Source organism: Anolis sagrei, chromosome 12 (assembly GCF_037176765.1).
Source record: "Anolis sagrei isolate rAnoSag1 chromosome 12, rAnoSag1.mat, whole genome shotgun sequence".
Lineage (NCBI taxonomy): Eukaryota > Metazoa > Chordata > Lepidosauria > Squamata > Dactyloidae > Anolis > Anolis sagrei.
In genome coordinates this window covers 19,076,414-19,101,050 of record NC_090032.1, presented here as the reverse complement: position 1 = coordinate 19,101,050, position 24,637 = coordinate 19,076,414, and the positions used below count along the sequence as shown (strand labels likewise).

The 24,637-nt window shown below is 43.5% G+C and overlaps 1 protein-coding gene across 19 annotated transcripts in view; it reads left to right on the top strand.

The window, feature by feature from the left end:
* NRXN2 (neurexin 2) overlaps nucleotides 1-24,637 on the top strand; it is an 888,378-nt gene that overhangs the window by 243,521 nt on the left and 620,220 nt on the right. For all 19 annotated transcript variants that reach the window (XM_067472511.1, XM_067472506.1, XM_067472510.1 and 16 more), the window contains one exon: nucleotides 2,095-2,163. In XM_067472511.1, the coding sequence (XP_067328612.1) occupies nucleotides 2,095-2,163 (69 nt within the window). The remainder of the gene's footprint in view (nucleotides 1-2,094; nucleotides 2,164-24,637) is intronic.

Below are 24,637 nucleotides of genomic sequence, written 5' to 3'. Positions count from 1 at the left end.
GGAGGCAATTTTTCTCCTGACGTTTCGCCTGCATCTATGGCACGCATCCTCAGAGGTAGTGAGGTCTGTTGGAAGTAGGAAAATGGGGCTATAGGGCCATGTTCTAGAGGCATTCTCTCCTGACGTTTTGCCTGCATCTATGGCAAGCATCCTCAGAGGTAGTGAGGTCTGTTGGAAGTAGAAAAATGGAGCTATAGGGCCATGTTCTAGAGGCATTCTCTCCTGACGTTTCGCCTGCATCTATGGCAAGCATCCTCAGAGGTAGTGAGGTCTGTTGGAAGTAGGAAAATGGGGCTATAGGGCCATGTTCTAGAGGCATTCTCTCCTGACGTTTCCCCTACATCTATGGCAAGCATCCTCAGAGGTAGTGAAGTCTGTTGGAAGTAGGAAAATGGGGCTATAGGGCCATGTTCTAGAGGCATTCTCTCCTGACGTTTTGCCTGCATCTATGGCAAGCATCCTCAGAGGTAGTGAGGTCTGTTGGAAGTAGAAAAATGGAGCTATAGGGCCATGTTCTAGAGGCATTCTCTCCTGACGTTTCGCCTGCATCTATGGCAAGCATCCTCAGAGGTAGTGAGGTCTGTTGGAAGTAGGAAAATGGGGCTATAGGGCCATGTTCTAGAGGCATTCTCTCCTGACGTTTCCCCTACATCTATGGCAAGCATCCTCAGAGGTAGTGAGGTCTGTTGGAAGTAGGAAAATGGAGCTATAGGGCCATGTTCTAGAGGCATTCTCTCCTGACGTTTCGCCTGCATCTATGGCAAGCATCCTCAGAGGTAGTGAGGTCTGTTGGAAGTAGGAAAATGGGGCTATAGGGCCATGTTCTAGAGGCATTCTCTCCTGACGTTTCGCCTGCATCTATGGCAAGCATCCTCAGAGGTAGTGAAGTCTGTTGGAAGTAGGAAAATGGGGCTATAGGGCCATGTTCTAGAGGCATTCTCTCCTGACGTTTCGCCTGCATCTATGGCAAGCATCCTCAGAGGTAGTGAAGTCTGTTGGAAGTAGGAAAATGGGGCTATAGGGCCATGTTCTAGAGGCATTCTCTCCTGACGTTTCGCCTGCATCTATGGCAAGCATCCTCAGAGGTAGTGAAGTCTGTTGGAAGTAGGAAAATGGGGCTATAGGGCCATGTTCTAGAGGCATTCTCTCCTGACGTTTCGCCTGCATCTATGGCACGCATCCTCAGAGGTAGTGAGGTCTGTTGGAAGTAGGAAAAATGGGTTTATATATCTGTGGAATGACCAGGGTGAGACAAAGAACTTTTGTCTGCTGGAGCTAGGTGTGAATGTTTCAGCTGATCACCTTGATTTGCATTCAATGGCTTGGAAGTGCCTGGGGGGAATCTTTTGTTGAGAGTGATTTCATGTGCCTGTTTGTTTTGCTGCTGTAATTTTTGAGTTTTTTTTAATACTGGTAGCCAGATTTTGTTCATTTTCATGGTTTCTTCCTTTATGTTGAAATTGTCCACATGCTTGTGGATTTCAGTGGCTTCTCTGTGTAGTCTGACATGGTGGTTGTTGGTGTGGTCCAGCACTTCTGTGTTCTCCAACAATATGCTGTGTCCATGTTGGTTCATCAGGTGCTCTGCAATGGCTGACTTCTCTGGTTGGAGTAGTTTGCAGTGCCTTTCATGTTCCCAAGTGGCCTTTTTGTACCTGTTGTGCAATTGTCGTTGTCGTTATGGATAGAAGAAGGCAAACACATCCTGCCAAGACAACCTGGTGACATGTTTGCCTTCCTTTGGGAAGTACTTGAAGGTACTCAACAAGTGGAAAGAGGGAAACAGGGAGTGGATATTGCCCTTCCCTGTGGATAATAATAATAATAATAATAATAATAATAATAATAATAATAATAATTGGGGATTGAGGGCATCAACGGTGGCACCTTATCCTAGCTGTGTGTTCGTCCTTATTAATAACGTTGGCCATCTTGACCACACTTGGATGTTCCTTGCGTCTCAATTTTCATCTGTTGGAGGGTATACCCCAGATATGTGAATCAGGGTTGGGTGATGTGATGGATATGCTATATCTGGGGATGGAGGTGTTTCTTCTGGCGTTTTCCCCTAATTCTATGGTTCTCCTTCTCTAGGAGGGTCCCTACTGTACTCGGAAGGGGGGACAGGGAGAGGAACCAGTGAGGTGCACCAGACGTCGAAAGGTCAGTGTCAACCAACCCCATCACTTCATGATATTGGAGATATGTGAGATGCAAGCCCAATGTGTCCCATTGCTGGATTATGATACGCAAATCAATGCTATGAGACCATTTCTTCCACTTAGCTTCAATGGTTGTGTGCATCTGTGATACTAGCTTGGGTGCCTGGATTAGTAGAAGTCATTATTTACAAAATGCATAAGATTGTGGGTGAACTATAACTCACGTCACGCTAGGTTAACCCCCTGAAACTCCATCAATACTAAAGTTTGTTATGTTGGGCAAGTTTGCTCTAGATGCATCATCAGTGAGGTTCAGTGTTATCAGTGTTTAATAATAATAATAATAATAATAATTATAATTATAATTATAATTATAATTATAATTATAAACTACATCTCCCACTATGGTGGGTCACTCCCCTCAAATCCCTCCAGTTGGTTCAGTTGGTCATGGGGGCCCTGTGTGCCAAGTTTGGTCCAGATCCGTCATCAGTGGTGGTGACAGTGTCTCTGGATTTAAGTGAACTATAACTTCCAGAAATGAAGGTCAGTTCTCCCCAAGTCCCTTGGTTGGCCATAGGGGTTCTGTGTGCCAAGTTTGGTCCAGATCTGTCATCAGTGGTGGTAACAGTGTGCCACGTTTGGTCCAGATCTGTCATCGGTGGTAGTCACAGTGTCTCTGGATGTAAGTGAACTATATCTTCCAGAAATGGTCAGTCGCCCCAGGCCCCTCCAGTGTTTTCATTTGGCCATAGGGGTTATGTGTGCCAAGTTTGGTCCAGATCTGTCATCGGTGGTAGTCACAGTGTCTCTGGATGTAAGTGAACTATAACTTCCAGAAATGAAGGTCAGTTCTCCCCAAAACCCTCCAGTATTTTCAGTTGGTCATAGGGGTTCTGTGTGCCAAGTTTGGTCCAGATCTGTCATCAGTGGTAGTCACAGTGTCTCTGGATTTAAGTGAACTATAACTTCCAGAAATGAAGGTCAGTTCTCCCCCAAACCCTCCAGTATTTTCAGTTGGTCATGGTGGTTCTGTGTGCCAAGTTTGGTCCAGATCTGTCATCAGTGGTAGTCGCAGTGTCTCTGGATGTAGGTGGACTATAACTTCCAGAAATGAAGGTCAGTTCTCCCCAGACCCCTCCAGTATTTTCAGTTGGTCATGGTGGTTCTCTGTGCCAAGTGAGTTCCAGCTCCATTGTTGGTGGGGTCCAGAGTGTTCTTTGATTGCAGGTGAACTATAAATCCCAGTACTTACAATGGCTATAAATCAAGGTGAATTTTCCCCAAAGCTCTCCGGTATTTTCAGTTGGTCAAGGGGGTTCTCTGTGCCAAGTTAGTTTGAGGATCATCGTTGGTGGGGTCCAGAGTGCTCTTTGATTGCAGGTGAACTATAAATCCCAGTACTTACAATGGCTATAAATCAAGGTGAATTTTCCCCAAAGCTCTCCAGTATTTTCAGTTGTTCATGGTGGTTTTGTGTGCCAAGTTTGGTGCATGTCCATCGTTGGTGGGGTCCAGAGTGCTTTTTGATTGCAGGTGAACTATAAATCCCAGTACTTACAATGGCTATAAATCAAGGTGAATTGCCCCTAAACCTCCCCAGTGTTTTTCTTTGGTCATTTGGGTTTTGTGTGCCAAATGTGGTCCACGCCCATTGTCAGTGGGGGTCACAGTGCTCTGACTTGATAAAGGATGAACTACAACTTCCACATGATGGAACTACAACTTCCATCATGTGGATTCAATCCCCCAAACTCCTCCAGTATGTTTAGTTGCTGACTAGTTCTGCTCTGTTTGTTATGCAGGCAGAGTTGAAAAGAGTAGGAAAGGGTTAAAGGAGAGGCAGTGGGCGGGGCCATGCAAATTCTACACCAATGGAGAGAGAAAGAAACACTGGGATGTCTGTGGTGGAGGGAACCCGTAAAATCTAGTTGCTGGTTTGTTCTGCTCTGTCTGTTGTGCCCTGCAGAAAAGAGCCTGAAAGGGTTAAGGGAGAGGTGGTGACCACGGTCATGCATATTCCATACCAATGGAGAGAGTAAGAAACACTGGGATGCCTGTGGTGGAGGAAACACATAAAATCTAATTGCTGATTAGTTCTGCTCTGTCTGTTGTGCCCTGCAGAAAAGAGTAGGAAAAGGTTAAGGGAGAGGCAGTGAGCGGAATCATGCAAATTCCACACCAATGGAGAGAGTAAGAATCTCTGGGATGTCTGTGGTGGAGGAAACGCGTAAAATCTAGTTGCTGATTAGTCCTGCTTTGTCTGTTGTGCCCTGCAGAAAAGAGTCTGAAAGGGTTAAGGGAGAGGTGGTGACTGCGATCATGTATATTCCATACCAATGGAGAGAGTAAGAAACACTGGGATGCCTGTGGTGGAGGAAACACATAAAATCTAGTTGCTGATTAGTTCTGCTCTGTCTGTTGTGCCCTGCAGAAAAGAGTAGGAAAGATTTAAGGGAAAGGCAGTGGATGAGATCATGCAAATTCCACACCAATGGAGAGAGTAAGAAACACTGGGATGCCTGTGGTGGAGGAAACACATACAATCTAGTTGCTGATTAATTCTGCTCTGTCTGTTGTGCCCTGCAGAAAAGAGTAGGAAAGATTTAAGGGAAAGGCAGTGGATGAGATCATGCAAATTCCACACCAATGGAGAGAGTAAGAAACACTGGGATGCCTGTGGTGGAGGAAACACATACAATCTAGTTGCTGATTAATTCTGCTCTGTCTGTTGTGCCCTGCAGAAAAGAGTAGGAAAGATTTAAGGGAAAGGCAGTGGATGAGATCATGCAAATTCCACACCAATGGAGAGAGTAAGAAACACTGGGATGCCTGTGGTGGAGGAAACACATAAAATCTAGTTGCTGATTAGTTCTGCTCTGTCTGTTGTGCCCTGCAGAAAAGAGTAGGAAAGGGTTAAGGGAGAGGTGGTGACCGCGGTCATGCATATTCCATACCAATGGAGAGAGTAAGAAACACTGGGATGCCTGTGGTGGAGGAAACACATACAATCTAGTTGCTGATTAGTTTTGCTCTGTTTGTTATGCCCTGCAGAAAAGAGTAGGAAAGGGCTAAGGGAGAGGCAGTGGATGAGATCATGCAAATTCCACACCAATATAGAGAGTAAGAAACACTGGGATGCCTGTGGTGGAGGAAACACATACAATCTAGTTGCTGGTTAGTTTTGCTCTGTTTGTTATGCCCCGCAGAAAAGAGTAGGAAAGGGTTAAGGGAGATGCAGTGGGCAGGGTCACGCAAATTCTACACCAACAGAGAAACTAAGAAACAATGAGATGTCTGTGGTGGAGGAAACACGTAAAATCTAGTTGTTGATTAGTTCTGCTCTGTTTGTTGTGCCCTACAGAAAAGAGTAGGAAAGGGTTAAGGGAGAGGTGGTGACCACGGTCATGCATATTCCATACCAATGGAGAGAGTAAGAAACACTGGAATGTCTGTGGTGGAGGAAACACTTACAATCTAGTTCTGCTCTGTTTGTTGTGCCCCACAGCAAAGAGTAGGAAAGGGTTAAGGGAGATGGAGTTGGCAGGGTCACGCAAATTCTACACCAATAGAGAGAGTAAGAAACACTGGGATGTCTGTGGTGGAGGAAACATGAAATTGTCTCTGAATGAAAGTGTCCGTGGAAGTGGGCACCCTACACACAATACATATTTCCACTTCTAATAGGTCTAGAGAGAGCTATAGATTATTTTTGTGTGTTTGTGAAACAACGCCTGTTCTCGCTGGCCTTTGGCTTTCAAGTAGCACACACTTCCTCTCGTTCTCCCCCATTCACAGCCCAGCCGCGTGAAGCGTGAAAAATCCCAGCCTTAATATTTAATTACAACGTGAGCAATTAATACACTCTGTCCAGGGAGGGCGAGGGGAGACTCAGAGGGATCGTTAACATTAATGATGCATTCAGAACAAATAAGATGCCATTAATATACTGCAAGGAAAAAAAGAGTCGGAAAAGGGCAGCTTGTACTCAATTGCAATATGTGTGTCTGTGTGTATGTTTCCATACACGGATGGGCAAATACCTTAGGTAAGATTGCCAAGTCAGGCCAAAGTATGGCTTGTGTAAGGCACCAACTTGCCCAAATGCATCAAGGTGGGCCATCTACAGATGTCACTTTCAACCTCAGCGTTGCCTCCAAAAAATTCCTGCAAATCTCTTGGGAAGACAGGATCATTCTCATTGGAAGTCAGCTGTGACCAGCAGTGCTGTGGAATTTGAAGAGGCACAAATAGAGAGCGAAATGGAGAAACATGTCAAGTAGGCTTGGGCGATCCAGTTCATTAATTTCGTTATTCGTTATTGATTCGTATTTAAATTAGCTTACGATCCAATATCGAGCCATGCAGGAATAGTGTGAGGAGTAATTAAGAATCGAAACAATTTTTTCCAATTTTCGTAATTATTTCATAATTATTTCATAATTATTTTCGTATGTCTGGTGCATTGTATTGTATATTATATTATATTATTATATTATATATTATATTACTATATTATATTATATTATATTATAATTGTATATTATAATATAATATAATAATATATAATATAATATATAATAATATAATATAATATACAATACAATTATAATATTATATTATTGTATATTATATTATATTATTATATTATATATTATATTACTATATTATTACTATATTATATTATATTATAATTGTATATTATAATATAATATAATATAATAATATATAATATATAATATAATATATAATAATATAATATACAATACAATTCTAATATTATATTATTGTATATTATATTATATTATATTACTATATTATATATTATATAACTATATTATATTATTATTATATTATATTATAATTGTATATTATAATATAATATAATATAATAATATATAATATATAATATATAATAATATAATATAATATACAATACAAGTATATTATATTATTGTATATTATATTATTATATTATATATTATATAACTATATTATTATTATATTATATTATAATTGTATATTATAATATAATATAATAATATATAATATATAATATAATATATAATAATAATATAATATACAATAATATAATATTATAATATTATAATAATATAATATAATATATATAATATAATATAAGAAATTATTATATTATATTATATATATTATAATAATAATATATAATATAATAATATTATAATAATATAATATAATATATTATAATATAATATACAACAATATAATATAGTAATATTATAATAATATAATATATTATAATATAATATACAACAATATAATATATTAATATTATAATAATATAATATAATATAGTTGTTGTTTGTTTTATCACACCCACAGTCAACAACAGAGGGAGAGGGAAGCTTCAGAAGTTCCCCCTGTCCCGTTTGGAGGTTTTTTTAGCATATTGCGCAATCGCATCCGCCATTAACGAATCAATTCGTAATTTATGATATTTCGGAAATTTTGAAATTTTGAAATCTTAAATTTCGGAAGTCCTCAGAATTTCGAAACGCTAGCGCACCCTAGAAACGAAACGAGTTTAGAACCAATTTTTTTCTTGATCGCCCAAGCCTAATGTCAAGAGGAAGTTTCAGCATGCTGGATGAAGAAGCAAAGACCACCAGCATTGAAGCGATGCTCCTCCGCCATCAATTTTGCTGCACTGGCCACATTGTCCGGATGCCCAATCACCGTCTCCCAATACAGTTGCTCCACTTCCAACTAAAGAATGGGAAAAGGAATCTCGGTGGAAAGGATTTAAAGTTGGGTTTAAAGCTAACCTTAATAACTGCGGCATAAACAACAAGAACTGGAGCATTCTCATTGGAAGTCAGCTGTGACCAGCAGTGCTGTGGAATTCAAAAAGGCAGAAAGGGGTTGGACTGCAAAGGAGGGAAGGAGAGAGGAAGGAGGAGAGGAAGGAAGGATGGAAAAGGTGGAAGGGAATGGAAGGAGGAAAGAGAGAAGGAAGGAAAGACAAAAGAGAAGGAAGGCAGGAAGGAGAAAGAGGGAAGGAGAGAGGAAAGAGGAAAGAGAGGAAGGATGAAAGGGTGGAAGGGAAGGAAGGAGGAATAGAGAAAGTGGTAGGTAAGGAAAGAAGGGAGGGAGGGAGGAAAGAAAGCGAGCAGGAAGGAAAGACCAAAGGGAAGGAAGGAAGGAAGGAAGGAAGGAAGGAAGGAAGGAAGGAAGGAAGGAGAAAGAGGGAAGGAGAGAGGAAAGAGGAAAGGATGAAAGGGTGGAAGGGAAGGAAGGAGGAAGAGACAAAGAGGTAGGTAAGGAAAGAAGGGAGGGAGGGAGGAAAGAAAGCGAGCAGGAAGGAAAGACCAAAGGGAGGGAAGGAAGGAAGGAAGGAAGGAGAAAGGAGAAAGAGGGAAGGAGAGAGGAAAGAGGAAAGGATGAAAGGGTGGAAGGGAAGGAAGGAGGAAGAGAGAAAGAGGTAGGTAAGGAAAGAAGGGAGGGAGGGAGGAAAGAAAGCGAGCAGGAAGGAAAGACCAAAGGAAGGAAGGAAGGAAGGAAGGAGAAAGAGGGAAGGAGAGAGGAAAGAGGAAAGGATGAAAGGGTGGAAGGGAAGGAAGGAGGAAGAGAGAAAGAGGTAGGTAAGGAAAGAAGGGAGGGAGGGAGGAAAGAAAGCGAGCAGGAAGGAAAGACCAAAGGGAAGGAAGGAAGGAAGGAAGGAAGGAAGGAAGGAAGGAAGGAGAAAGAGAGGAAAGAGGAAAGGATGAAAGGGTGGAAGGGAAGGAAGGAGGAAGAGAGAAAGTGGTAGGTAAGGAAAGAAGGGAGGGAGGGAGGAAAGAAAGCGAGCAGGAAGGAAAGACCAAAGGGAAGGAAGGAAGGAAGGAAGGAAGGAAGGAAGGAAGGAAGGAAGGAGAAAGAGGGAAGGAGAGAGGAAAGAGGAAAGGATGAAAGGGTGGAAGGGAAGGAAGGAGGAAGAGAGAAAGTGGTAGGTAAGGAAAGAAGGGAGGGAGGGAGGAAAGAAAGCGAGCAGGAAGGAAAGACGAAAGGGAAGGAAGGAAGGAAGGAAGGAAGGAAGGAGAAAGAGGGAAGGAGAGAGGAAAGAGGAAAGGATGAAAGGGTGGAAGGGAAGGAAGGAGGAAGAGAGAAAGAGGTAGGTAAGGAAAGAAGGGAGGGAGGGAAGGAGGAAAGAGAGAGAGAGAAAAGGAAAGACAAAAGGGAAGGACGCAAGGGTGGAAGGGAAGGATGAAAAGAAGGTAAGGAGGAAAGAAAAAGAGAAGAAAAAGTTTGAAAAGGTGGAAGGAAATGGAGGGAGGAAAGATGGAAGGATGGAAGGAAGGAAGGGGAAAGAGGGAAAGAGAGAGGAAAGAGGAAAGGGAGAAAGGACGAAAGGGTGGAAGGGAAAGAAGGAGGGAGAGAGAAAGAAGAAGGGAAGGAAGGAAGGAAAGACAAAAGGGAAGGAAGGAGGAAAGGATGGAAGGGAAGGATGAAAAGAAGGTAAGGAGGAAAGAAAAAGAGAAGAAAAAATTTGAAAAGGTGGAAGGAAATGGAGGGAGGAAAGATGGAAGGATGGAAGGAAGGGGAAGGAGGGAAAGAGAGAGGAAAGGGAGAAAGGACGAAAGGGTGGAAGGGAAAGAAGGAGGGAGAGAGAAAGAGGGAGGAAAGGAAGGAAGGAGAGAAGGAAGGAAAGACAAAAAGGAAGGAAGGAGGAAAGGATGGAAGGGAAGGATGAAAAGAAAGTAATGAGGAAAGAAAAAGAGAAGAAAAGTTCAAAAAGGTGGAAGGAAATAGAGGGAGGAAAGAGGGAAGGAAGGAAGGAAGGAAGGGGAAGGAGGGAAGGAGAGAGGAAAGAGGGCAGCGAGAAAGGATGAAATAGTAGAAGGGAAAGAAGGCGGGAGAGAGAAAGAGGGAGGGAAGGAAGGAGAGAAGGAGGGAAAGACAAAAGAGAAGGAAGGACAAAAGGATGGAAGGGAAGGATGAAAGGAAGGGAAGGAGGAAGGAAAAAGAGGAGGAAAGAAGGACAAAAAGGAAGGAGGGAAAGAAGAAAGGGAGGAAAGATGAAAGGGTGGAAGGGAAAGAAGGAGGGAGAGAGAAAGAGGGAGGGAAGGAGGGAGAGAAGGAAGGAAAGACAAAAGGGAAGGAAGGATGAAAGGAAGGGAAGGAGGAAGCAAAAAGAGAAGGAAGGAAGGACAAAGGGGAAGGAAGGAAGGAAGGTAAGAGGAAAGGGAGGAAGGATGAAAGGGTGAAAGGGAAGGAAGGAGAGAGAAAGAGGGAAGAAAGAAAGGGAGGGAGGGAAGGAGGAATTAAAGAGAGAAGGAAGGAATGATAGGATGGTGAGAGAGAGGAGGGCCTGAGAAAAGAGCCCAAGGGGCCGCATCTGGCCCGCGGGCTTGGGTTTGCCCATACCTGTTTTAGAAGGTCTTTAGCCATCTCATCCAACTACACATATTCCTAACCGTGCCCAAAACACAGTTAGATGCCGTGCATGGATTTTCCTGCAATGTAGGAATGAAGTCAAGTGGTGCATGTGTGCGCGTGCATATTTTGTGGTGTTTTAAAATGGCTTTGGCATCCCCGCCCTCCCCTTCTTGTTGAGGTTGAGTGTTGGCTGGCTGACTCTCTTCAGCCGCCTATAAAAGCGTCATTAGCACGGGTGTAGCAACCCGCTGACCTCAACAAGGGGCCTTGAAAGCCTCCTTAATCAGAAACGCTTCAGCTTGTCCCTCAGCCCCCAAAGGCAAGCCCGGACCAAAAGGAAAGAAAAACTTGATTTGGTCAAATCAAACAAAACCAAATCCAATTAAAACATACAACACAGATTGAAAACAGAATTAAAACCTATACTGATAAAGAACAAAATCTCCTCACCAGTCTCAAGCCCTACGGGGTTGGCTCAGGATATATCCGGGTTTAAGGGTGTTTTTCATAGAATCATAGAATCAAAGAGTTGGAAGAGACCTCATGAGCCATCCAGTCCAACCCCCTGCCAAGAAGCAGGAATATTGCATTCAAATCACCCCTGACAGATGGCCATCCAGCCTCTGTTTAAAACCCTCCAAAGAAGGAGCCTCCACCACACTTTAGCCTTGCGAACCTTTTTTTGTGCTTTAGCCTTGCGGATCTTTTCCCTACAGGTGTTGGCTTTTTGTTTGAATTCTTCTTTGGTGATTTCTCCCTTTTCCCACTTCTTGTGCATGTCTCTTTTGTGTCTTAGCACAGTTAGAAGTTCTTTGGACATCCATTCTGGCTTCTTTGCACTTGTTCTATTTTTCTCTTTGTTGGCACAGTTTGCAATTGCGCCCTGAGTATTTCACTCTTGAGAAATTCCAACCAATCCGTAACTCCCTTGTCTTTTAGTATCTCTGTCCACGGAATGCTGCTCAGTGTTTCCTTCATTTTTCGGAAATCAGCTCTCCTAAAGTCCAAAATGCGGGTTTGACTTTTCTTAGTTTCGGCCTTCCTTTGTACCTCAAATTGCAGGAGCACATGGTCACTTGCCCCTAAGGATCTGACCACTTCAACCGCATCGATCAGGTCCTACGCATTTGTTAGGATGAGATCAAGAGTAGCCAACCCCCTTGTTGCCTCTTCTACCTTCTGGACCATGAAATTGTCTGCAAGGCAAGCAAGGAATTTGTTGGACCTTGTACTCTTGGCTGAGTTTGTTTTCCAGCACCCAAAAGCATCCAAGTTGGGGAGGAGAAAAGAATCTCTCAATCACCTCTCTCCAATTGCAGTAAGAAGACGCAACAGTTACATATTAAACTAAAAAAGAATAACGTAATAAGTGTTAGGGAAAAGTACACAAAAATATAGCAGAGCATCCAAAAAGAAACAGGATACTAAAAGTTCGACACTCAGCTCACAACGAGCATCCAAGTTGGAAAGGAGAAATAAATTTCTCAAACACCTCTCCCCAATTGTAGTAAGAAAACAAAACAGTTACATATTAAACTACAAAGAATAACGTAATAAATGTTAGGGAAAACTTCATAAAATATAGCAGAGCATCCAAAAAGAAACAGGATATTAAAGGTTGGGCACTCAGCTCACAACAAGCATCCAAGTTGGCGAGGAAAAAAAATCTCAAACACCGCTCTCCAATTGTAGTAAGAAAACACAACAGTTACATATTAAACTACAAAGAAAAACATAATAAAACTACACAAAAATATAGCAGAGCATCCAAAAAGAAACAAGATACGAAAAGTTGGGCACTCAGCTCACAATGAGCATCCAAGTTGGAGAGGAGAAATAAATTTCTCAAACACCTTTCCCCAATTGTAGTAAGAAAACGCAACAGTTACATATTAAACTAAAAAAGGAATAACATAATAAATGATAGGGGAAAGTACACAAAAATATAGCAGAGCATCCAAAAAGAAACAGGATACTAAAAGTTGAGCACTCAGCTCACAACAAGCATCCAAGTTGGGGTGGAGAAAAGAATCTCTCAAACACCTCTCCCCAATTGCAGAAAGAAAATACAACAGTTGCATATTAAAATACAAAGAATAACGTAATAAATGTTAGGGGAAAGTACATAAAAATATAGCAGAGCATCCAAAAAGAAACAGGATACTCAAAGTTGGGCACTCAACTCATAAACATCCAGGTTGGGAAGGAGAAAAAAAAGTCTCTCAAAGACCTCTCCCCAATTGTAGTAAGAAAACACAACAGTTACATATTAAGCTATAAAAGAATAATGTAATAAATGTTACGGAAAACTACATAAAATATAGCAGAGCATCCAAAAAGAAACAGGATAGTAAAAGTTGGGCACTCAGCTCACAATGAGCATCCAAGTTGGGGAGGAGAAAAAAATCTCTCAAAGATCTCTCCTCAATTGCAGTAAAAAAACACAACAGTTACATATCAAACTACAAAGAATAATGTAATAAATGTTAGGGAAAACTACACAAAATATAGCAGAGCATCCAAAAAGAAACAGGATACTAAAAGTTGGGCACTCAGCTCACAGCAAGTAGAACGTGAAGTGCCATGTGATCCTGGACTCAGTTATTTAAAAGTAGATTAGAAGAAGCAGGAAAACCACACTCAAAGCACCCCTGACAGATGGCCATCCAGCCTCTCCTTAAAAGCCTCCAAAGACCTCCACATGTTTTCAAACTGCTAGGTTGGCAGAAGCTGGTGCTAACAGCAGGAGCTCACCCTGCTCCACGGATTTGAACCTCCGACCTTTTGGTCAACAAGTTCAGCAGCTCAGCGCTTTAACCCACTGAGCCACTGGAGGCTCCACATATATAGACATTAGGCCTGGGTAACAACGGAAAAATTTGTTTCTAACATCGATTCGTTTTTTGGGGTTTTTTGCGTTTCGTTATTTAAAATAATTACAAAATTTTCCTTTTAAAAAGTTCGATATTTACGAAATTTCGTAAATGTGAAAAAAATTACAAAACATTAACGAATCGATTTCCGAAACAATAACGAATCGATTCGTTAATGGCGGACGCGACCGCGAAATACGCTAAAAAACCTCCAAAAACGTCTGAAGCTTCCCTCTCCCTCTGTTGTTGACTGTTGGTATGATATTATAATTTTTTTTCACTAATTAAACAAAAAACAACCATAAAACTTGCCCCAGACATGCGGAAATAATAACGAAACGACCTCAAAACAATAACGAAACGAATACAATAACGAAATACGAAGCATTTACAAAACGATTTAAAAATTCGTTTTTTAAAAAAATTGCTCCAGAATGGTTTGTTATCGTTTTGTAATTAAAAAAATTAACGAATTATTAACGAATTACGAATTAACGAAACGAAACCGCCCAGCCCTAATAGACATATACACAAATATATATATACACACAACGCACATATACACAGACAGGGCCACAGCAACGCGTGGCAGGGGACAGCTAGTAGAATCATAGAGTTGGAAGAGACCTCATGGGCCATCCAGTCCAACCCCATTCTGTCAAGCAGCAGGAAAATTGCATTCAAACCACCTCCGACAGATGGCCATCCAGCCTCTGTTTAAAACCCTCCAAAAAAGGAGCCTCCACCACACTCCGGGGCAGAGAGTTCCACTGCTGAACAGCTCTCACAGTCAGGAAGTTCTTCCTAATACAGAGTAATCAAATAGTCCCACACAACATAGGCAGATACTCGGACTGAGTCACACAGGAGAGAGCGAAATGGATTCTTTCATTCTCTTTTTCTTTGACTGGAAATGCTGTGCCATTTCTATCTAACAGATAGAATCCATTTTGCTTTGGGTCGGGATTCGCACTACGCTGTCCCTGCTCTCTCTCACAGTCAGGAAGTTCTTCCTAACGTTCAGGTGGAATCTCCTTCCTTGTAGTTTGAAGGCATTGCTCCAATGCGTCCTAGTCTCCAGGGCAGCCGAAAGGAAGCTTGCTCCCTCCTCCCTATATTCCTTGGGACTGTCACTGCCAAATGGCTGCAGCGTATGGTATGGCTGCAAAGAGAAATGATTCAGAAATGAGACGAGTTCAAGTCTGGGCGTCTCGTCTCCCCCTCTCCGATCCTTCCTCCCTTCTTTTCCTCAGGCTTCCCTACATATGTGTGCAGGCATGCCTTATGTGCATATATTTATTCAGACCACAGAGCGAGGCTTTTCTTGGCACAGAACACGTACGAGCTCTCCGGAGAATCTGGAGTGTATTCTTTAGTCGAGCCAACTCCTGCTGTGAGTAAGAGCACAACATTTCAGCCCCCATTTCCTTGAGTGGCAGCAAAAACAAAAAAATAGATTCAGAGCTCAGAAAGGTTAGCCTTTTGGAATACAACTCCCAGAACCTCCGAAGTCTCTTATACGCACACATACACAGAGAAAAATACACCGCTAATTTTCTCCATCTCTGACCTTAGTGTCCCCAAGCATTGCAAGAGCATCCTCTCCAAAGTTCAGGGAAAGATCACAGCTCATGGGACCTTGAATCCTATTATGGGCAGTTATTATATGCCTTCAGGCTGTTTTAAACTTCTGGTGACCCTAAGGTGAGCCTATCAAGGGATTTTCTTGGCAGCATTTGTTTTGAGGGATTTTTTCTTTGCCTTTCTCTCAGGCCCATAACTGTCCAAATGTATCTCCCTCAATGAGCCAGTAAGGAGATTAAGATCTTCTGGGGAGGCCCTGCTCTCGGTCCTGCGTCCTTCGCAGGTGCGTTTCGCATGGATGAGGGACGGGGCCTTCTCAGTGGTGGCCCCTCGGCTGTGGAACTCCTTCCCGAGTGAAATTAAATCAGCCCCCTCAAAAGGTGGCTGTTCTACCAGTGCAGGGGTTCATCAGGTTTTCCTTTATCAGGAGTAGGCAATATTATTTACTAGCTTGGGGACCCGGCACTGCCCAGGTTATTACAGAAAGTGGATCATGGGGGCTCTGTGTGCCAAGTTTGGTCTTTATTGGCCATTTGATGACGGTCGCAGGATGTAGAGTGGGTCACGGGGGCTCTGTGTGCCAAGTTTGGTCTTTATTGATCATTGGATGAGGGTCACAGTGGTTTCAGTAAGTGAGTGAAGGTTCTGCAAGTCCCATCATCCATGGTCCACCCTCCTCCAAACTGCAGCAGGATGTAGAGTGGGTCATGGAGGCTCTGTGTGCCAAGTTTGGTCTTGATCAGGCATTGATGAGAGTCACAGTGGTTTCAGTAAGTGAGTAAAGGTACTGCAAGTCCCATCATCCATGGTCCACCCTCCTCCAAACTGCAGCAGGATGTAGAGTGGGTCATGGGGGCTCTGTGTGCCAAGTTTGGTCTTGATCAGTCATTGATGAGAGTCGCAGTGGTTTCAGTAAGTGAGTAAAGGTACTGCAAGTCCCATCATCCATGGTCCACCCTCCTCCAAACTGCAGCAGGATGTAGAATGGGTCATGGGGGCTCTGTGTGCCAAGTTTGGTCTTGATCAGTCATTGATGAGAGTCGCAGTGGTTTCAGTAAGTGAGTAAAGGTACTGCAAGTCCCATCATCCATTGTCCATCCCCCTTAGAACTGCATCAGGATGTAGAGTGGGCCATGAGTACCCTGTGTGCCAAGTTTGGGCCTGGTCCGTGATTTGTAGAGGCTACAATGTTCTGTGGGAAGTGAATCGGGTGAAGGTACTGCAAATCCCATCATTCATGGCCCATTCTTCCCTAAACTGCACCAGGTTTTAAAGTGGGCCATTGGGCCTCTGTGTGCCAAGTTTGGTCCTGATCCCTCATTGGTGTGGGCCACAGTGCTCTAAGGAAGTGAGTTAAACTATTGCAAGTCCCGTCATCCATGGTCCTTCCTCGCTCAAACAGTACCAGAATGTAGAGTGGGTCTTGGGGTGGGGGTCTGTGTGCCAGGTTTGGTCTTGTTCTGTCATTGTTGGGGGCCACAAGGTGTTTCGGACTTCAACTCCAACCATTCCTGACAGCTTCAGACCCCTTTCCTATTCCCTCTGCTACCTCGGAATGTTAAGGTTGGCCAATCAGAGACCATATGCAAATTGTACCACAGTGGCAGCCAATCAGAACACTGCCACACACACTTCCTGTCCTCCCTCCGCATACAAACACTGAATTTTATTATATACATAGACATAGATAGATAATTTATTTAAAGCATTTATATTCCGCCCTTCTTCTCTTGTTTTTCTTTATCTACATTTTTCAATAACAATTCCGTTTTCCTCATATTCATCTTAAATCCCACCACTTTCCCAAACTCTTCTATTTTATTAATCCAATTTTGGAAATTGTTGCTTGGGTCCTCAATGATTCCTAACAGATCATCTGCAAAGGCTTGAATTTTGTATTCGAGTTTCCCGATTTTTGCTCCTTTGATATTTCCATCTTCTCTAATTTTTTTCATCAGAACTCCCACCGCCATTATAAATATTAATGGGGATAGGGGGCACCCTTGTCTCGTACCCTTTGAAATGATAAATTCTTCTGTCATTTGACCATTTACCTTAACTTTAGCTGTATTGGTGGTTGTAAATAACATGAACTGCATCGATAAATTTGTCTCCCATATCCAATTCTTGTATTAATATCTTAAAGAAATCCCAATTTAAATTGTCAAATGCTTTTTCAGCATCTATTGCTAATATGGCAAATTCTTTTGGGTGGTTAACCTCATAATATTCCAGAAGATCCAATACTGTGCAAATATTTTCTTTCATGTGTCTATTCGGGAGGAACCCAGTTTGTTCCTCTCGTATCCATTCGTTTAAAAATCCTTTTAGTCTCGTGGCCGTAATATTTGCAAATATTTTATAGTCCGTATTCAACAAAGAAATCGGTCTATAATTCTTGATGTCTGAATCCAATGTCCCTTCCTTATGTATTACTGTAATTTCTGCCTTACTCCATGAGTCTGGTATTTTTTGATATTTCATTGCCTCATTCATGTATTTTACAATGCCTCCAAGCCAAGTTTTCTCCTTAAAATACGAGAAAAAAGGAGCAGAAAAGGAATCCTGATGGCGCTTAAGGTTTGGCACACCTCTTTGACTTTTGTCGCTCGCTCGCAGCCACCTCCTCCCTCCCTCCCTTCCCTTTCCATCCCTCCTTTCTGTCTTTCTTTGCCGTAAGGAGGGGACATGAATGTCCCCGGATCCGGCTGCTGACTGGTTGCTATGCCGACCATGCGCTGGGATGCAGGCATGCTGGGTCCCCAGGGGAGGAGGGAAATAGGATTAATTGTCCCGGAGTCTGGAGTTGATGAGCTAATGACTGAAAGTGGCTGTGCGGGGAAAGGGAGGCTTCGGCGTTGGCATCGAGATTGGTACTGGTTCCAGATAGCTCTGTGTGTTCTGTGCAGAAAATGCCAAACTTCTGGCCCACAAGGAGCTGTGATCGCTCATGCGTCGAGCACGTCATGGAGCAGTTCTCTCTTTTGTCAGGTGGATCCAGGTCTTGGCGTACCTGGCTGTCTTTTGTCCCTGTCCCCGCTGTTTGTGTGATGTCTGGAAACCCTCAAGATGCAACAGATGTCTGTCTAGCGCATCCCTGGAATGTGACAGAGCTTGAGATGGATGCTTACGAGGGTTGAATGAAAAGCAATGCGTCCACCTTCGTTACTTGGGACTATTTTAATAAATCAAACGCATAAATAATCCTTAGAATGTGCTCTTGAACTACCACTATTCACTTTCCCACACAATCACCAGACAATTGGATACATTTCTCCCAATGATGGGAGAAGCCGTCACAGAAGAAGTCGACACTGTTTTGCTTTTGCTTATGAAACTCGGTGGTCGCTGTCACAGGACGTCCAACTCTTTGTTTGCCACACAAGTCAGAGGATCCCATCTCCTTAACTACCACTATTCACTTTCCCACATAATCACCAGACAATTGGATACATTTCTCCCAATGATGAACAAGTTTTCTGAAGCCGTCACAGAAGAAGTCGACACTCTGTTTTGCTTTTGCTTATGAAACTCAGTGGTCGCTGTCACAGGACGTCCAACTCTTTGTTTGCCACACAAGTCAGAGGTTCCCATCTCTTTAACTACCACTATTCACTTTCCCACATAATCGCCAGACAATTGGATACATTTCTCCCAATGATGAACAAGTTTTCTGAGGCCATCACAGAAGAAGTCGACACTCTGTTTTGCTTTTGCTTATGAAACTCGGTGGTCGCTGTCACAGGATGTCCAACTCTTTGTTTGCCACACAAGTCAGACGTTCCATCTCTTTAACTACCACTATTCACTTTCCCACATAATCACTAGACAATCGGATACATTTCTCCCAACGATGAATAAGTTTTCTGAAACCGTCACGGAAGAAGTCGACACTCTGTTTCCGCAACTAGCGTCTCACAGTCTTCTCATCCTGGGTACCCATCATGCACAGATCTTCCGATAGCCAAGCAAAGCAATAATGTGACCCACACATTCTTGTGAAATGCCGATTATGCTTGAAGTTTCTCTCTGAGTGATACGACAATCGTCTTGAATCAGTCTGTCAACCTTTTGCTTTTGCTTATGAAACTCGGTGGTTGCTGTCACAGGACGTCCAACTCTTTGTTTGCCACACAAGTCAGACGTTCCCATCTCTTTAACTACCACTATTCACTTTCCCACATAATCACCAGACAATTGGATACATTTCTCCCAACGATGAATAAGTTTTCTGAAGCCGTCACGGAAGAAGTCGACACTCTGTTTCCGCAACTAGCATCTCACATTCCTCTCATCCTGGGTACCCATCATGCACAGATCTTCCGATAGCCAAGCAAAGCAATAATGTGACCCATACATTCTTGTGAAATGCCGATTATGCTTGAAGTTTCTCTCTGAGTGATACGACAATCGTCTTGAATCAGTCTGTCAACCTTTTGCTTTTGCTTATGAAACTCGGTGGTTGCTGTCACAGGACGTCCAACTCTTTGTTTGCCACACAAGTCAGAGGTTCCCATCTCTTTAACTACCACTATTCACTTCCCCACATAATCACCAGACAATTGGATACATTTCTCCCAAAGATGAACAAGTTTTCTGAAGCCGTCACAGAAGAAGTCGACACTCTGTTCCCGCAACTAGCGTCTCACAGCCCTCTCATCCTGGGTACCCATCATGCACAGATCTTCCGATAGCCAAGCAAAGCAATAATGTGACCCACACATTCTTGTGAAATGCCGATTATGCTTGAAGTTTATCTCTGAGTGATACGACAATCGTCTTGAATCAGTCTGTCAACCTTTTGCTTTTGCTTATGAAACTTGGTGGTTGCTGTCACAGGACTTCCAACTCTTTGTTTGCCACACAAGTCAGATGTTCCCATATCTTTAACTACTACTATTCACTTTCTCACATAATCACCAGACAATTGGATACATTTCTCCCAATGATGAACAAGTTTTCTGAAGCCGTTTGCTCAGGGTTCCATACTTCGCACTTTAAGTACACAACCGTTCAATACTAAGGCTTCCTGCCAAAATGGAAATGTAGAGGAGAGTCTACTTTTTTTGTCGTGTCAGGAGCGACTTGAAAAACTGCAAGTCACTTCTGGTGTGAGAGAATTAGCCGTCTGCAATGACATTGCCCAGGGGATGCCCAGATGAATTGATATTTTTATCATCTTTGTGGGAGGCTTCTCTCATGTCCCTGCATGAGGAGCTGGAGCTGATAGAGGGACCTCATCCGCCTCTCCCTGGTTTCGAACCTGCGACCTGTCGATCTTCAGTCCTGCTGGCACAGGGGTTTAACTCACTGTGCCACCGGGGGCACCGAGAGTCTACTGAACAAGCCAGTACCTGCCGCATACGTTGCTTAAGTCGCATTGACCGACCGTCTGTGCAGGGTTCCATACCTCACACTTTAACAACACAACCATTCAATGCTAAAGCTTCCTGCCAAAATGGAACTGTAGATGAGAGTCTACTGAACAAGCCAGTACCTGCCGCATACGTTCCTTAAGTCGCATTGACTATCCGTCTGCGCAGGGTTCTATACTTCGCACTTTAACAACACAACCATTCAATGCTAAGGCTTCCTGCCAAAATGGAACTGTGGAGGAGAGTCTACTGGACAAGCCAGTACCTGCCGCATATATTGCTTAAGTCGCATTGATCGCAGGGTTCAATGCTAAGGCTTCCTGCCAAAATGGAACTGTGGAGGAGAGTCTACTGAACAAGCCAGTACCTGCCGCATACCAATACTACCATCTGTTGAGGAGTTACGAAGGTGGAGGCATTTCTTTTCATTCAACCCTCGTAGCAGACCTGGAATTCAAAACATGATGCAGCAGGCCAAAAAGCCAACACACCTCTAGTCTGCGTTGCCGAGTTTATTGTCCAGATGGATGGAAGTAATCGTGTCACTTTATTCTGCTTCAGTCGGAGCTCACCTGAAATATTGTCTCTAGTTCTGTGCAGGTCAAGAAGAATATCAATAAGCTAGAACGTGTCTAGAAAAGAATAAGCAAAACGATCAAAGGTCTGGAAGACGAGCCTTCCATGAGGAATAGATAAGGAGTGCTGGGTATGTCTAGCTTGGAGAAGAGAAGACTGACAGGTGACATGATCCGTGTGTATATGTGTCTTCGTGTTGCCTGTCACTTTATGGCAACTTCATGAATTTCATAGGTTTCTTAGGCCAGTTCCTTCCTCTGAAATATATATATAGTCTTCTTTAACTATCTGAAAGCATGTCATTTAGAAGATGGAGCAAGCATATGGGAGGAGTGGTGGGTGAGGAAGAACTTCCTGACTGTGAGAGCCGTTCAGCAGTGGAACTCTCTGCCCCAGAGTGTGGTGGAGGCTCCTTCTTTGGAAGCTTTTAAACAGAGGCTGGATGGCCATCTGTCAGGGGTGATTTGAATGCAATATTCCTGCTTCTTGGCAGAATGGAGTTGGACTGGATGGCCCAGGAGGTCTCTTCCAACTCTAGGATTTTATTATTCTACTAGCCATCCCTTGCCACACATTGCTGTGGCCCACTCTGGTGGTCATGGGGGTTCTGTGTGGGAGGTTTGGCCCAGTTCTATTGTTGGTGGGGTTCAGAATGCTTTTTGATTGTAGGTGAACTATAAATCCCAGCAACTACAACTCTCAAATGTCAAGATTCTATTTTCCTCAAACTCCACCAGTGCTCACATTTGGACATATTAAGTATTCGTGTAGAGTTTGGTCCAGATCCATCATTGTTTGAGTCCACAGTGATCTCTGGATGTAGGTGAACTACAACTCCAAAACAAAAGGACACTGCCCACCAAACCCTTTCAGTATTTTCTGTTGGTCATGAGAGAACTGTGTGCCAAGTTTGGTTCAATTCCATCGTTGGTGGGGTCCAGAATACTTTTTGATTGTAGGCGAACTATAAATCCCAGCAACTACAACTCCCAAATGACAAAATCAATATTTTTTGATTGAAGGACATACATTGGATTGTTAAGTGTCTTGTGTCCAAATTTGTTGTCATTTCGTCAAGTGGTTTTTGAGTTCTGTTAATCCCACAAACGAACATTACATTTTTATTTATATAGAATAAACATTTACCTTTACTATATATACATACACACTCGCGTGCGCGCACAAACACACATACCCTACTTGACTAGTTTCCAACAGACCTCACAACCTCTTGGATTTTTTTTTTTTTTGGTCGTGTCAGGAGCGACCTGGTGTGAGAGAATTGGCCGTCTGCAAGGACGTTGCCCAGGGGACGCCCGGATGATTTTGATGTTGTGGGAGGCTTCTCTCATGCCCCGCATGAGGAGCTGGAGCTGATAGAGGGAGCTCATCCGCCTCTCCCCGGATTTGAACCTGCGACCTGTCGGTCTTCAGTCCTGATGTTTTTATCATCCTTGTGGGAGGCTTCTCTCATGCCCCGCATGAGGAGCTGGAGCTGATAGAGGGAGCTCATCCGCCTCTCCCCGGATTCGAACCTGCGACCTGTCGGTCTTCAGTCCTGATGTTTTTATCATCCTTGTGGGAGGCTTCTCTCATGCCCCGCATGAGGAGCTGGAGCTGATAGAGGGAGCTCATCCGCCTCTCCCCGGATTCGAACCTGCGACCTGTCGGTCTTCAGTCCTGATGTTTTTATCATCCTTGTGGGAGGCTTCTCTCATGCCCCGCATGAGGAGCTGGAGCTGATAGAGGGAGCTCATCCGCCTCTCCCCGGATTCGAACCTGCGACCTGTCGGTCTTCAGTCCTGATGTTTTTATCATCCTTGTGGGAGGCTTCTCTCATGTCCCCGCATGAGGAGCTGGAGCTGATAGAGGGAGCTCATCCGCCTCTCCCCGGATTCGAACCTGCGACCTGTCGGTCTTCAGTCCTGATGTTTTTATCATCCTTGTGGGAGGCTTCTCTCATGCCCCGCATGAGGAGCTGGAGCTGATAGAGGGAGCTCATCCGCCTCTCCCCGGATTTGAACCTGCGACCTGTCGGTCTTCAGTCCTGCTGGCACAGGGGTTTAACCCACTGCGCCACTAGGGGGCACCTCTGGGAATGCCTGCCATAGATGTGGGCAAAATGTCAGGAGAGAATGCTTCTGGAATGTGAAAACTCACAACAACCAATGATTCCAGCCATGAAAGCTTTCACAAATACCTTGCTATTGTAGTTTGCTGCTTGTGTGGGATGGCACTTGCCCGCCTGGAGAAAACGTTTCACCTCTTCGGTGCCCTTCGAGGTGTCTCCCTCTTGTTCTGCCAATGCGGGAAGACCCCCTCCTTCCACCTGAAGAAGAGGCGGCCTCCTTGTTCCGAGCCCTCGTGCGCTCTTCTGTCGGTCTGACTTAGCCAACCCGCCCTTCTTGCTTAACCGAGATTTAAGGGCCAAGATGTTTTCAAAGGGTTATTTTTAAATGGGAGCTTTTAAGTGGAAAGCGGGCGTTTAAAAAATGGATGAGCCTGGCTGGGAGAGCTTGAAGGAGAATGGTAGCTTCCAGAGAAATAGCCTAGGGGCTGCCCCTCAGCAAAGACAGGTCTAGATGATCCCAAGGGGGCCGCAGGGAAGGGGGAAGCTGAAGTTGCTCTAGAGCAGTGTTTCCCAACCTTGAGAAACTGCAAGTCGCTTCTGGTGTGAGAAAATTGGACGTCTGCAGAGACATTGCCCATTTTTTTATGTTTTGATGGGAGGAGCTGGAGCTGACAGAAGGAGCTCATTTGTGTTACATTAAGTCGTTACAGGATCAAGCATGTGTGTGTGTTAAAGAAAACCTTATGCTGATAATTATTATGTGCAGCTGCTAATGTAGGTCAACTAGTAAGTTTGGTCCACACCCGGTGGGGTATAACTCTATGGTATTTAGAATACAGTTCAGCTTTTGCATGGAGCTGGAACTGTCAGAGGGAGCAAATTTGTGTTACAGTAAGTCGTAACAGCATCATGTATGTGTGTGTTAAAGAAAACCTTATGCTGATAATTATTATGTGCAGTTGCTAATGTACGTCAACTAGTAAATTTGATCCACACCCAGTGGGGTATAACTGTATGGTTTTTAGAATACAGTTCAGCTTTTGCCCTCATGTTGCCGCATGGAGCTGGAACTGTCAGAGGGAGCTCATTTGTGTTACATTAAGTCGTTACAGGATCAAGCATGTGTGTGTGTTAAGGAAAACCTTATGCTGATAATTATTATGTGCAGCTGCTAATGTAGGTCAACTAGTAAGCTTGGTCCACACCCGGTGGGGTATAACTCTATGGTATTTAGAATACAGTTCAGCTTTTGCATGGAGCTGGAACTGTCAGAGGGAGCTAATTTGTGTTACAGTAAGTCGTAACAGGATCATGTATGTGTGTGTTAAAGAAAACCTTATGCTGATAATTGTTATGTGCAGTTGCTAATGTAGGTCAACTAGTCAATTTGATCCACACCCGTCGAAGTAAAAGCAGCAAAGTAAAAAGGCACTTTAAAGGAATAGCTAAATCCAATTAGGTAAGAAGATAAGCAGGAAAAAATTAAGTCTTCAGCCTTCTCTGCCAAAGAGGTTCCCGAGAGCATCAGAAATGTATGGCAACCCCTCTGAAACCCACTCATGACATCCCCAGTGGTCCCGACTCCCAGATTGACAAAGAAAA